The following is a 15086-nucleotide window of genomic DNA, read 5'->3' on the forward strand; positions in this document are numbered from 1 at the left end:
AGAAACATGAACGCTTGTCTCCGCAGAGACTGGACATGTCTCAGTTTCGGGTCTTTGCAGCCCAGACCCACAGGACGGAAACCACTCGCGAACTTACCAAATCTCCGCAGTTCCCGCTCCAGAGCCTCGTTGGAGATGAACGGCGGGACTCCGGACACGGTGATCCGTGTGGACGGTACGGCCAGCGGGGACACTTGGATGAACTCGTCATTCATCACAAGTCCGCTCTCGATGAGATCAGCCACAAACTTTGCGTCTTTCAAAAAGACCACCACGGCTTTATTCATACGAGAAGCGTAGGTGATGTTCTCGTACCCCACCTTCTCTCCAACCACCTGCAGCACCTGCTCCACCGTGGAGCCGGGCTGCGACACCAAACGCACTCCATGTCTCAGAGACACGGGAGACGCCCCGGAGGACGCCATCCGGTCCACGGGACACGGAAAAACTCACAAAAAACAACAATAAACTAAGTTTAAACAACACTAACAAACCATAAAAAAGATCATACAAAACACACAGTTGGAAAAAAGAAAAAACACACAACAAACAACTATTTTCACTTAATTAATTCGCCCTCTTCGCTCCCTCCCAAACACACGTCCGCACGTGAAGACGAAGAAGACGAAGAAGAAGAAGAAGAAGAAGACGAAGACGAAGACGAAGAAGAAGACGAAGACGAAGAAGAAGAAGAAGAAGAAGAAGAAGAAGAAGAAGAAGAAGAAGAAGAAGAAGAAGAAGAAGAAGAAGAAGAAGAAGAAGAAGAAGAAGAAGAAGAAGAAGAAGAAGAAGAAGAAGAAGAAGAAGAAGAAGAAGAAGAAGAAGAAGAAGAAGAAGAAGAAGAAGAAGAAGAAGAAGAAGCAGCAGCAGCAGCAGCAGCAGAAGAAGAAGAAGAAGAGTCAGCCTGGAGCCCGAGGGTGTAATGTGGCCGTCCGGCCGCTAGGGGGCGATAGCAGAACTGTAACAGAAGAGACAGACAAGAGCAAGACGAAGAAGGGACTGAAGGATCCAGCTGGAGCTCCTCATCGTGTCCATCATGTCCCTGTAGGACCACCGAGGATCCGCCGACCCGCTCCGTCACGGCCCGGCCCGGCCCGGGGGCTCCAGCATGGCAGGCGAGGAGGAGAGGGGGGTGGTCCGGGTCAAAGTCAAGGTAGGAGCCGGATCCGGATCCGGAGAGCCGAGCTCCGGCTGCGAGACAGTGTGTGTGTGTGTGTGTGTGTGTGTGTGTGTGTGTGTGCTCTCTCTTCCGGTCACATATTCGTGACGGTGTCTCGCGCTGCTGTTACATCGTCTGACTTTAAATCGATTAAAATCCGTTGGAATCGCTGAGAATCATTCACAAAGAGCTCGAGCAGCTTCACCGACGAGGTGACGTCATCTGCAGCTCCAGGAAGTACGTAGCACCTGATGACGTCACGTGTTACCTAGAGTTCAGGCGCGTGCACATCAACAGGAAGCTGATGAACACGCACACACACACACACACACAGTTTAGATAATCAGAACACTTCCACCTGGTTTGGTTTGTTTACAAACAGTTCTGATTCAGGATGCTGTTGTTTGTCACGGTACTGGTTCTACTCCTAATAGTTGTACTCGTACTGGTTCTACTCCTAATAGTTGTACTCGTACTGGTTCTACTCGTAATAGTTGTACTCGTACTGGTTCTACTCGTGATAGTTGTACTCGTACTGGTTCTACTGGTAATAGTTGTACTCGTACTGGTTCTACTCGTAATAGTTGTACTCGTACTGGTTCTACTCCTAATAGTTGTACTCGTACTGGTTCTACTCGTAATAGTTGTACTCGTACTGGTTCTACTCGTGATAGTTGTACTCGTACTGGTTCTACTGGTAATAGTTGTACTCGTACTGGTTCTACTCGTAATAGTTGTACTCGTACTGGTTCTACTGGTAATAGTTGTACTCGTACTGGTTCTACTCCTAATAGTTGTACTCGTACTGGTTCTACTCCTAATAGTTGTACTCGTACTGGCTCTACTCCTAATAGTTGTACTCGTACTGGTTCTACTCGTAATAGTTGTACTCGTACTGGTTCTACTCGTAATAGTTGTACTCGTACTGGTTCTACTCCTAATAGTTGTACTCGTACTGGTTCTACTCGTAGTAGTTGTACTCGTACTGGTTCTACTCGTAATAGTTGTACTCGTGCTGGTTCTACTCGTAGTAGTTGTACTCGTACTGGTTATACTCGTAATAGTTGTACTCGTACTGGTTATACTCGTACTGGTTATACTTGTGATAGTTGTACTCGTACTGGTTGTACTCGTGATAGTTGTACTCGTACTGGTTCTACTGGTGATAGTTGTACTCGTACTGGTTCTACTGGTGATAGTTGTACTCGTACTGGTTCTACTGGTGATAGTTGTACTCGTACTGGTTCTACTCGTAATAGTTGTACTCGTACTGGTTCTACTCCTAGTAGTTGTACTCGTACTGGTTCTACTCGTAATAGTTGTACTCGTACTGGTTCTACTCGTGATAGTTGTACTCGTACTGGTTCTACTCCTAATAGTTGTACTCGTACTGGTTCTACTCGTAATAGTTGTACTCGTACTGGTTCTACTCGTAATAGTTGTACTCGTACTGGTTCTACTCCTAATAGTTGTACTCGTACTGGTTCTACTCCTAATAGTTGTACTCGTACTGGTTCTACTCGTAATAGTTGTACTCGTACTGGTTTTACTCGTAATAGTTGTACTCGTACTGGTTCTACTCGTAGTAGTTGTACTCGTACTGGTTATACTCGTAATAGTTGTACTCGTACTGGTTATACTTGTGATAGTTGTACTCGTACTGGTTGTACTCGTGATAGTTGTACTCGTACTGGTTCTACTGGTGATAGTTGTACTCGTACTGGTTCTACTGGTGATAGTTGTACTCGTACTGGTTCTACTCGTAATAGTTGTACTCGTACTGGTTCTACTCGTAGTAGTTGTACTCGTACTGGTTCTACTCGTAATAGTTGTACTCGTACTGGTTATACTCGTGATAGTTGTACTCGTACTGGTTCTACTCGTAATAGTTGTACTCGTACTGGTTCTACTCCTAGTAGTTGTACTCGTACTGGTTCTACTCGTAATAGTTGTACTCGTACTGGTTCTACTCGTGATAGTTGTACTCGTACTGGTTCTACTCCTAATAGTTGTACTCGTACTGGTTCTACTCGTAATAGTTGTACTCGTACTGGTTCTACTCGTAATAGTTGTACTCGTACTGGTTCTACTCCTAATAGTTGTACTCGTACTGGTTCTACTCCTAATAGTTGTACTCGTACTGGTTCTACTCGTAATAGTTGTACTCGTACTGGTTCTACTCGTAATAGTTGTACTCGTACTGGTTCTACTCGTAGTAGTTGTACTCGTACTGGTTATACTCGTAATAGTTGTACTCGTACTGGTTATACTTGTGATAGTTGTACTCGTACTGGTTGTACTCGTGATAGTTGTACTCGTACTGGTTCTACTGGTGATAGTTGTACTCGTACTGGTTCTACTGGTGATAGTTGTACTCGTACTGGTTCTACTCGTAATAGTTGTACTCGTACTGGTTCTACTCGTAGTAGTTGTACTCGTACTGGTTCTACTCGTAATAGTTGTACTCGTACTGGTTATACTCGTGATAGTTGTACTCGTACTGGTTCTACTGGTAATAGTTGTACTCGTACTGGTTCTACTGGTAATAGTTGTACTCGTACTGGTTCTACTCGTAATAGTTGTACTCGTACTGGTTCTACTCGTAATAGTTGTACTCGTACTGGTTCTACTGGTAATAGTTGTACTCGTACTGGTTATACTCGTAATAGTTGTACTCGTTGGAGGTGGACAAGGGGCTCCAGACGTCTCGTGTCAGGTGACGGAGTGGACAAGGGGCTCCAGACGTCTCGTGTCAGGTGACGGAGTGGACAAGGGGCTCCAGACGTCTCGTGTCATGTGACGGAGTGGACAAGGGGCTCCAGACGTCTCGTGTCACGTGACGGAGTGGACAAGGGGCTCCAGAGTCTCGTGTCACGTGACGGAGTGGACAAGGGGCTCCAGAGTCTCGTGTCAGGTGACGGAGTGGACAAGGGGCTCCAGACGTCTCGTGTCAGGTGACGGAGTGGACAAGGGGCTCCAGCGTCTCGTGTCACGTGACGGAGTTGACAAGGGGCTCCAGCGGTCTCGTGTCACGTGACGGGGTGGACAAGGGGCTCCAGACGTCTCGTGTCACGTGACGGAGTGGACAAGGGGCTCCAGAGTCTCGTGTCAGGTGACGGAGTGGACAAGGGGCTCCAGACGTCTCGTGTCAGGTGACGGAGTGGACAAGGGGCTCCAGCGTCTCGTGTCACGTGACGGAGTTGACAAGGGGCTCCAGCGGTCTCGTGTCACGTGACGGGGTGGACAAGGGGCTCCAGCGTCTCGTGTCACGTGACGGGGTGGACAAGGGGCTCCAGCGTCTCGTGTCACGTGACGGGGTGGACAAGGGGCTCCAGACGTCTCGTGTCAGGTGACGGAGTGGACAAGGGGCTCCAGACGTCTCGTGTCAGGTGACGGAGTGGACAAGGGGCTCCAGACGTCTCGTGTCAGGTGACGGAGTGGACAAGGGGCTCCAGACGTCTCGTGTCACGTGACGGAGTGGACAAGGGGCTCCAGACGTCTCGTGTCACGTGACGGGGTGGACAAGGGGCTCCAGACGTCTCGTGTCAGGTGACGGAGTGGACAAGGGGCTCCAGACGTCTCGTGTCACGTGACGGAGTGGACAAGGGGCTCCAGACGTCTCGTGTCACGTGACGGAGTGGACAAGGGGCTCCAGAGTCTCGTGTCAGGTGACGGAGTGGACAAGGGGCTCCAGACGTCTCGTGTCAGGTGACGGAGTGGACAAGGGGCTCCAGCGTCTCGTGTCACGTGACGGAGTTGACAAGGGGCTCCAGCGGTCTCGTGTCACGTGACGGGGTGGACAAGGGGCTCCAGACGTCTCGTGTCACGTGACGGAGTGGACAAGGGGCTCCAGAGTCTCGTGTCAGGTGACGGAGTGGACAAGGGGCTCCAGACGTCTCGTGTCAGGTGACGGAGTGGACAAGGGGCTCCAGCGTCTCGTGTCACGTGACGGAGTTGACAAGGGGCTCCAGCGGTCTCGTGTCACGTGACGGGGTGGACAAGGGGCTCCAGACGTCTCGTGTCAGGTGACGGAGTGGACAAGGGGCTCCAGAGTCTCGTGTCAGGTGACGGAGTGGACAAGGGGCTCCAGACGTCTCGTGTCAGGTGACGGAGTGGACAAGGGGCTCCAGCGTCTCGTGTCACGTGACGGAGTTGACAAGGGGCTCCAGCGGTCTCGTGTCACGTGACGGGGTGGACAAGGGGCTCCAGCGTCTCGTGTCACGTGACGGGGTAGACAAGGGGCTCCAGCGTCTCGTGTCACGTGACGGGGTGGACAAGGGGCTCCAGACGTCTCGTGTCAGGTGACGGAGTGGACAAGGGGCTCCAGACGTCTCGTGTCAGGTGACGGAGTGGACAAGGGGCTCCAGACGTCTCGTGTCATGTGACGGAGTGGACAAGGGGCTCCAGACGTCTCGTGTCACGTGACGGAGTGGACAAGGGGCTCCAGAGTCTCGTGTCACGTGACGGAGTGGACAAGGGGCTCCAGAGTCTCGTGTCAGGTGACGGAGTGGACAAGGGGCTCCAGACGTCTCGTGTCAGGTGACGGAGTGGACAAGGGGCTCCAGCGTCTCGTGTCACGTGACGGAGTTGACAAGGGGCTCCAGCGGTCTCGTGTCACGTGACGGGGTGGACAAGGGGCTCCAGACGTCTCGTGTCACGTGACGGAGTGGACAAGGGGCTCCAGATGTCTCGTGTCACGTGACGGAGTGGACAAGGGGCTCCAGACGTCTCGTGTCACGTGACGGAGTGGACAAGGGGCTCCAGACGTCTCGTGTCAGGTGACGGAGTGGACAAGGGGCTCCAGCGTCTCGTGTCACGTGACGGAGTTGACAAGGGGCTCCAGCGGTCTCGTGTCACGTGACGGGGTGGACAAGGGGCTCCAGACGTCTCGTGTCACGTGACGGAGTGGACAAGGGGCTCCAGATGTCTCGTGTCACGTGACGGAGTGGACAAGGGGCTCCAGCGGTCTCGTGTCACGTGACGGAGTGGACAAGGGGCTCCAGATGTCTCGTGTCACGTGACGGAGTGGACAAGGGGCTCCAGACGTCTCGTGTCACGTGACGGGGTGGACAAGGGGCTCCAGCGTCTCGTGTCACGTGACGGGGTGGACAAGGGGCTCCAGACGTCTCGTGTCACGTGACGGGGTGGACAAGGGGCTCCAGACGTCTCGTGTCACGTGACGGGGTGGACAAGGGGCTCCAGACGTCTCGTGTCACGTGACGGGGTGGACAAGGGGCTCCAGCGTCTCGTGTCACGTGACGGGGTGGACAAGGGGCTCCAGACGTCTCGTGTCAGGTGACGGAGTGGACAAGGGGCTCCAGACGTCTCGTGTCACGTGACGGAGTGGACAAGGGGCTCCAGACGTCTCGTGTCACGTGACGGAGTGGACAAGGGGCTCCAGAGTCTCGTGTCAGGTGACGGAGTGGACAAGGGGCTCCAGACGTCTCGTGTCAGGTGACGGAGTGGACAAGGGGCTCCAGACGTCTCGTGTCACGTGACGGAGTGGACAAGGGGCTCCAGAGTCTCGTGTCAGGTGACGGAGTGGACAAGGGGCTCCAGACGTCTCGTGTCAGGTGACGGAGTGGACAAGGGGCTCCAGCGTCTCGTGTCACGTGACGGAGTTGACAAGGGGCTCCAGCGGTCTCGTGTCACGTGACGGGGTGGACAAGGGGCTCCAGACGTCTCGTGTCACGTGACGGAGTGGACAAGGGGCTCCAGAGTCTCGTGTCAGGTGACGGAGTGGACAAGGGGCTCCAGACGTCTCGTGTCAGGTGACGGAGTGGACAAGGGGCTCCAGCGTCTCGTGTCACGTGACGGAGTTGACAAGGGGCTCCAGCGGTCTCGTGTCACGTGACGGGGTGGACAAGGGGCTCCAGACGTCTCGTGTCACGTGACGGAGTGGACAAGGGGCTCCAGATGTCTCGTGTCACGTGACGGAGTGGACAAGGGGCTCCAGACGTCTCGTGTCACGTGACGGGGTGGACAAGGGGCTCCAGCGTCTCGTGTCACGTGACGGGGTAGACAAGGGGCTCCAGCGTCTCGTGTCACGTGACGGGGTGGACAAGGGGCTCCAGACGTCTCGTGTCAGGTGACGGAGTGGACAAGGGGCTCCAGACGTCTCGTGTCAGGTGACGGAGTGGACAAGGGGCTCCAGACGTCTCGTGTCATGTGACGGAGTGGACAAGGGGCTCCAGACGTCTCGTGTCACGTGACGGAGTGGACAAGGGGCTCCAGAGTCTCGTGTCACGTGACGGAGTGGACAAGGGGCTCCAGAGTCTCGTGTCAGGTGACGGAGTGGACAAGGGGCTCCAGACGTCTCGTGTCAGGTGACGGAGTGGACAAGGGGCTCCAGCGTCTCGTGTCACGTGACGGAGTTGACAAGGGGCTCCAGCGGTCTCGTGTCACGTGACGGGGTGGACAAGGGGCTCCAGACGTCTCGTGTCACGTGACGGAGTGGACAAGGGGCTCCAGATGTCTCGTGTCACGTGACGGAGTGGACAAGGGGCTCCAGACGTCTCGTGTCACGTGACGGAGTGGACAAGGGGCTCCAGACGTCTCGTGTCAGGTGACGGAGTGGACAAGGGGCTCCAGCGTCTCGTGTCACGTGACGGAGTTGACAAGGGGCTCCAGCGGTCTCGTGTCACGTGACGGGGTGGACAAGGGGCTCCAGACGTCTCGTGTCACGTGACGGAGTGGACAAGGGGCTCCAGATGTCTCGTGTCACGTGACGGAGTGGACAAGGGGCTCCAGCGGTCTCGTGTCACGTGACGGAGTGGACAAGGGGCTCCAGATGTCTCGTGTCACGTGACGGAGTGGACAAGGGGCTCCAGACGTCTCGTGTCACGTGACGGGGTGGACAAGGGGCTCCAGCGTCTCGTGTCACGTGACGGGGTGGACAAGGGGCTCCAGACGTCTCGTGTCACGTGACGGGGTGGACAAGGGGCTCCAGACGTCTCGTGTCACGTGACGGGGTGGACAAGGGGCTCCAGACGTCTCGTGTCACGTGACGGGGTGGACAAGGGGCTCCAGCGTCTCGTGTCACGTGACGGGGTGGACAAGGGGCTCCAGACGTCTCGTGTCAGGTGACGGAGTGGACAAGGGGCTCCAGACGTCTCGTGTCACGTGACGGAGTGGACAAGGGGCTCCAGACGTCTCGTGTCACGTGACGGAGTGGACAAGGGGCTCCAGAGTCTCGTGTCAGGTGACGGAGTGGACAAGGGGCTCCAGACGTCTCGTGTCAGGTGACGGAGTGGACAAGGGGCTCCAGACGTCTCGTGTCACGTGACGGAGTGGACAAGGGGCTCCAGACGTCTCGTGTCACGTGACGGAGTGGACAAGGGGCTCCAGAGTCTCGTGTCAGTTGACGGAGTGGACAAGGGGCTCCAGACGTCTCGTGTCAGGTGACGGAGTGGACAAGGGGCTCCAGCGTCTCGTGTCACGTGACGGAGTTGACAAGGGGCTCCAGCGGTCTCGTGTCACGTGACGGGGTGGACAAGGGGCTCCAGCGTCTCGTGTCACGTGACGGGGTGGACAAGGGGCTCCAGCGTCTCGTGTCACGTGACGGGGTGGACAAGGGGCTCCAGACGTCTCGTGTCAGGTGACGGAGTGGACAAGGGGCTCCAGACGTCTCGTGTCAGGTGACGGAGTGGACAAGGGGCTCCAGACGTCTCGTGTCAGGTGACGGAGTGGACAAGGGGCTCCAGACGTCTCGTGTCACGTGACGGAGTGGACAAGGGGCTCCAGACGTCTCGTGTCACGTGACGGAGTGGACAAGGGGCTCCAGACGTCTCGTGTCAGGTGACGGAGTGGACAAGGGGCTCCAGACGTCTCGTGTCACGTGACGGAGTGGACAAGGGGCTCCAGACGTCTCGTGTCACGTGACGGAGTGGACAAGGGGCTCCAGACGTCTCGTGTCACGTGACGGAGTGGACAAGGGGCTCCAGACGTCTCGTGTCACGTGACGGAGTGGACAAGGGGCTCCAGACGTCTCGTGTCACGTGACGGAGTGGACAAGGGGCTCCAGACGTCTCGTGTCACGTGACGGAGTGGACAAGGGGCTCCAGACGTCTCGTGTCACGTGACGGAGTGGACAAGGGGCTCCAGACGTCTCGTGTCAGGTGACGGAGTGGACAAGGGGCTCCAGACGTCTCGTGTCACGTGACGGAGTGGACAAGGGGCTCCAGACGTCTCGTGTCAGGTGACGGAGTGGACAAGGGGCTCCAGACGTCTCGTGTCACGTGACGGAGTGGACAAGGGGCTCCAGCGGTCTCGTGTCACGTGACGGGGTGGACAAGGGGCTCCAGCGTCTCGTGTCACGTGACGGGGTGGACAAGGGGCTCCAGCGTCTCGTGTCACGTGACGGGGTGGACAAGGGGCTCCAGACGTCTCGTGTCAGGTGACGGAGTGGACAAGGGGCTCCAGACGTCTCGTGTCAGGTGACGGAGTGGACAAGGGGCTCCAGACGTCTCGTGTCAGGTGACGGAGTGGACAAGGGGCTCCAGACGTCTCGTGTCAGGTGACGGAGTGGACAAGGGGCTCCAGACGTCTCGTGTCAGGTGACGGAGTGGACAAGGGGCTCCAGACGTCTCGTGTCACGTGACGGAGTGGACAAGGGGCTCCAGACGTCTCGTGTCACGTGACGGAGTGGACAAGGGGCTCCAGACGTCTCGTGTCAGGTGACGGAGTGGACAAGGGGCTCCAGACGTCTCGTGTCACGTGACGGAGTGGACAAGGGGCTCCAGACGTCTCGTGTCACGTGACGGAGTGGACAAGGGGCTCCAGACGTCTCGTGTCACGTGACGGAGTGGACAAGGGGCTCCAGACGTCTCGTGTCACGTGACGGAGTGGACAAGGGGCTCCAGACGTCTCGTGTCAGGTGACGGAGTGGACAAGGGGCTCCAGACGTCTCGTGTCACGTGACGGAGTGGACAAGGGGCTCCAGCGGTCTCGTGTCACGTGACGGGGTGGACAAGGGGCTCCAGCGGTCTCGTGTCACGTGACGGGGTGGACAAGGGGCTCCAGCGTCTCGTGTCACGTGACGGGGTGGACAAGGGGCTCCAGACGTCTAGTGTCACGTGACGGAGTGGACAAGGGGCTCCAGCGTCTCTTGTCACGTGACGGGGTGGACAAGGGGCTCCAGACGTCTCGTGTCAGGTGACGGAGTGGACAAGGGGCTCCAGACGTCTCGTGTCAGGTGACGGAGTGGACAAGGGGCTCCAGCGTCTCGTGTCACGTGACGGGGTGGACAAGGGGCTCCAGACGTCTCGTGTCACGTGACGGAGTGGACGAGGGGCTCCAGACGTCTCGTGTCAGGTGACGGAGTGGACGAGGGGCTCCAGACGTCTCGTGTCACGTGACGGAGTGGACAAGGGGCTCCAGACGTCTCGTGTCACGTGACGGAGTGGACAAGGGGCTCCAGACGTCTGAAGAGACGCAGGTTTTCATCGAGACGATACACGGTGTAGCCAATGATGGTAATGTCTGATGTAAGCTCTGGCATGGGCTTCTGCACTGTATATAACTAGTGTACTTATTCTAACATTATTGTTTCGGTTACCTTAAGTGTTTTGTGTTGTGCAGCTTATTTTTTTTACTTTGAAGTATATATGTGTATGTGTATGTATCTATATTATAATTTTTTCTTTTATGGTTTCACTGTCAATGACAAATAGGCCTTGGATATTTTATAAACTAATGTTGTAGTTATGGTCACTTTGGATTGAACATCACCACTTTGTTTGATTTTTCCTTTTCACTTTATTATTATTATTATTATGATTATGATTATTATTTGTCTTTATTGATTGAACTGTAAATGACAAGCCTTGGATATCCTTTAGGCCTTGTACTGTCCTCAAGGACACTTTAAGTTAGACCTGCCCACTTGTTATTATTTTCTTCCTTTGGTGGTGGAACTCCTTTTAAAAGATAAATAAGCTTTGAATTTTTTCGAGGTTCTAACATTTTACTCAAGGACACTATCTTTAACTTGACCACTTCATTCCATCTTAGTTCCCCATATTTTTCATGTATGTGCACGTGTATACGTATATAATAATAAAAAAAAAAAATTATTCTTACTTCCTTAATGGTCGATATTTAAATGACAAACTTTGAGTTTTTTTGGATGTCTAATACTATACTTAACTTAACTTACTCAGTTAACGTGACCAGAACTTTTGTTTCCTTTTTTTTATTTACTATGTTTAGGAGTATGTGTGTATGTATATTTATATTGATATATTTTTTTATTTTTTTAATGGTTGAACTGTAAAGTATAAATAAGTTTTTAATCTATTTTTCGCAGTAGTCCCATGTAATCCTTACTGAAAGTAGTTTTATATAACGTGAGCTAGAATTGGGCTGTCTGTTTGCATAACAATTTAAATGAATCGTAAGCATTTCACTGTAATTACTCTTTACTTTAACTTTATACTGGACATATGTTGTTCTCAACTTAAGCTTTTTTTAAATATATCTAGACACAAGTAAATTTCCTTTATTGCGATCTGTGGGACTCCAGGAGCACCTTGGTCTTTTTGTGTGTGAGCGTCGTCCGCGGGTTACATCAGCAGCCCCCTGCTGAGTTAAAGGGGACACTTCTCTTTGGGATCGAAGCATTCGGGGTGGCTGGGTGACATGTCCAGGCTTTTGGAGAGGTTTGTGTGAATGTGCCTCCTTGTATGTAAACAGGATGAGGCTCGGGCCTCCCCACTCTGAAATCACCTCTTTTCACATACAATCAGATGGTAATACTTTTAAATGGCGGCTCACCAAAGCAAAGCTGGTACAGGTGCGTCAATTCGATTTTTGACTTGGAACATTAGAGGTATGGGTAACCCAATAAAGAGGTCAAAAGTGTTTGTACATTTAAGAAGGCTGTGTGCAGATATTATTTTCTTACAGGTGACACACTCGAAGAACAAAGATTCATCGTCCATGGATGGTCAGGTTTTCCTCTCAGAATTTAACTCTCATTCCAGAGGTGTTGCAGTTGTCATTAAAAACAAGATTCAGTTTCCCCCCCCGAAGTTATTTCTGACAAAACAGGTCGGTATATTATTGTAGTTGGCATCCTCTACTCCAGTGTTTTTCAACCTCTGAGCCGCGGCACACCGGTGTTCCGCCAGATCTCGTCAGGTGAGCCGTGGGAAATGATCCAATTCACAGCCGCTGTCAGCTGGTAGAGCAGTGTGCAGAGTAATCTAGTATTAATACTGTGGCGAGCGCCGCGGAAGAATTGCTCGGAGTCGAGATTCTTTTCTGCCAGCTGATCACCAGAGGCTTTTATTTTGACATGAACACACGCAACTGGAACTTGATAACAGGACGAGACTCCACACAACACATTTCTCACTCCTGGTTGATCACCAATATCCAACAAACCAAACTAGAGGAAATAATGAACGATCTGAACCGAGGAACAACAACACAACACAAGCACAAATCAACAACACAACAACCCCGACAACCTTCAATAACCTCCGGCAACACAAAACCTGAACTCCCATCATGCCCTGCAGCGACCACCTCCGTGATGCTACAATACTCTTCGCCACTAGAGGGCAGCACAGAACTTTGCCGGTGAAATGTAAAGTGACAGACGTCAGTGTGGTTCATCTCCACCTCCTGCTACCATCTTGTATCAAAGTACTGTGTCAGTGACAGTGATGGAGAAGTTTTTGAAAACCAGGATCTCAGCTCTTCATCCATCAGGTCCAGGTTTCACACTGAGGGAGTCACTATTAAAAAAGTCCTTGCTTTCTGGATTTACTGGATTCCTGTTGATAAAACGTTGATGAGAAAGACTTTATATTGTTAATAGAGGCTGCAGAGTTTAACTTTTTAACATTTTCGGGTGGTGTGACTCCAGATCTTTCCAAAGAAAAAAGTGTGTCTTGGCTCAAAAAAGGTTGAAAAACACTGGTCTACTCAACTCCAGTGTTGTTGGTTAACATATATACCCAAGATTTTGATGACGTAACTTTTGCCAACAGAGTATTTATTAAACTTCCATTTTTAAACACTGATTTACTAATATTTGGGGGAGATTTGAATTGTGTTGTCAATCCTACGGTCACACTGTTTTTCCTTCACGCGTGGAACTCGCCCTGGCTGTCCGTTCTCTCCCCTCCTATTTGCACTGGCAATGGGGTTAGGGTTCTTTCCATCAGGTGGAGGTCTTCTCCTCCGTTCAATGGGGTTAGAGTTCTTTCTATCAGGTGGAGGTCTTCTCCGTTCAATGGGGTTAGGGTTCTTTCCATCAGGTGGAGGTCTTCTCCTCCGTTCAATGGGGTTAGGGTTCTTTCCATCAGGTGGAGGTCTTCTCCTCCGTTCAATGGGGTTAGGGTTCTTTCTATCAGGTGGAGGTCTTCTCCGTTCAATGGGGTTAGGGTTCTTTCCATCAGGTGGAGGTCTTCTCCGTTCAATGGGGTTAGGGTTCTTTCCATCAGGTGGAGGTCTTCTCCTCCGTTTAATGGGGTTAGGGTTCTTTTCATCAGGTGGAGGTCTTCTCCTCCGTTCAATGGGGTTAGGGTTCTTTCCATCAGGTGGAGGTCTTCTCCTCCGTTCAATGGGGTTAGGGTTCTTTCCATCAGGTGGAGGTCTTCTCCGTTCAATGGGGTTAGGGTTCTTTCTATCAGGTGGAGGTCTTCTCCGTTCAATGGGGTTAGGGTTCTTTCCATCAGGTGGAGGTCTTCTCCTCCGTTCAATGGGGTTAGGGTTCTTTCCATCAGGTGGAGGTCTTCTCCTCCGTTCAATGGGGTTAGGGTTCTTTCTATCAGGTGGAGGTCTTCTCCTCTGTTCAATGGGGTTAGGGTTCTTTCCATCAGGTGGAGGTCTTCTCCTCCGTTCAATGGGGTTAGGGTTCTTTCCATCAGGTGGAGGTCTTCTCCTCCGTTTAATGGGGTTAGGGTTCTGTCTATCAGGTGGAGGTCTTCTCCTCCGTTTAATGGGGTTAGGGTTCTTTCCATCAGGTGGAGGTCTTCTCCTCCGTTTAATGGGGTTAGGGTTCTTTCCATCAGGTGGAGGTCTTCTCCTCCGTTTAATGGGGTTAGGGTTCTTTCCATCAGGTGGAGGTCTTCTCCTCCGTTTAATGGGGTTAGGGTTCTTTCCATCAGGTGGAGGTCTTCTCCTCCGTTTAATGGGGTTAGGGTTCTTTCCATCAGGTGGAGGTCTTCTCCTCCGTTTAATGGGGTTAGGGTTCTTTCCATCAGGTGGAGGTCTTCTCCTCCGTTTAATGGGGTTAGGGTTCTTTCCATCAGGTGGAGGTCTTCTCCTCCGTTTAATGGGGTTAGGGTTCTTTCCATCAGGTGGAGGTCTTCTCCTCCGTTTAATGGGGTTAGGGTTCTTTCCATCAGGTGGAGGTCTTCTCCTCTGTTCAATGGGGTTAGGGTTCTTTCCATCAGGTGGAGGTCTTCTCCGTTCAATGGGGTTAGGGTTCTTTCCATCAGGTGGAGGTCTTCTCCGTTCAATGGGGTTAGGGTTCTTTCCATCAGGTGGAGGTCTTCTCCGTTCAATGGGGTGATTCATAAAGGAGTTGAACAAAAGCTCAGTTTGTATGCGGATGACATGTTATTGTTTAGAACTGGTCCTGCATCCAGGATTCCAGCTATTCTATCCATTCTTGACAATTTTTTGGTCCTTTTCAAGCTACAAATCAAATTGTTAACAAAGTGTTTATTATCCCATTATAATGAACCTGCTGTTCATCTTCAACACACAGATCTGCCCTTTAAATTTGGTAAGACCGGATTAAAGCATCTCGGCGTCAGTGTTACCTGGACACTCCCCAGCCTTTTTGCAGCTATCTTGAGCCTCTTGTTTCCAAGATCAAGAACGACTTTGAAATATGGAGCTGTTTGCCACTTTCACTGATTGGCACAGTGAATGCAGTAAAAATGAACATTTTATCAAAACTTCTCTTCCT

General features: G+C 52.3%; 1 protein-coding gene across 1 annotated transcript in view; it reads left to right on the forward strand.

Annotated features, from left to right (window-relative positions):
- The first annotated feature begins 759 nt into the window (after positions 1 to 759).
- tbc1d25 (TBC1 domain family, member 25) overlaps positions 760 to 15086 on the forward strand; it is a 43774-nt gene continuing 29447 nt past the window's right edge. The window contains 1 exon segment of the mRNA XM_080521202.1: positions 760 to 1153. Coding sequence (XP_080377328.1) covers positions 1109 to 1153 — 45 coding nt within the window. The 5' untranslated portion in view covers positions 760 to 1108.

This window comes from Blennius ocellaris (assembly GCF_963422515.1).
Source record: "Blennius ocellaris genome assembly, contig: SUPER_5_unloc_1, whole genome shotgun sequence".
Taxonomy (NCBI): Eukaryota; Metazoa; Chordata; class Actinopteri; order Blenniiformes; family Blenniidae; genus Blennius; species Blennius ocellaris.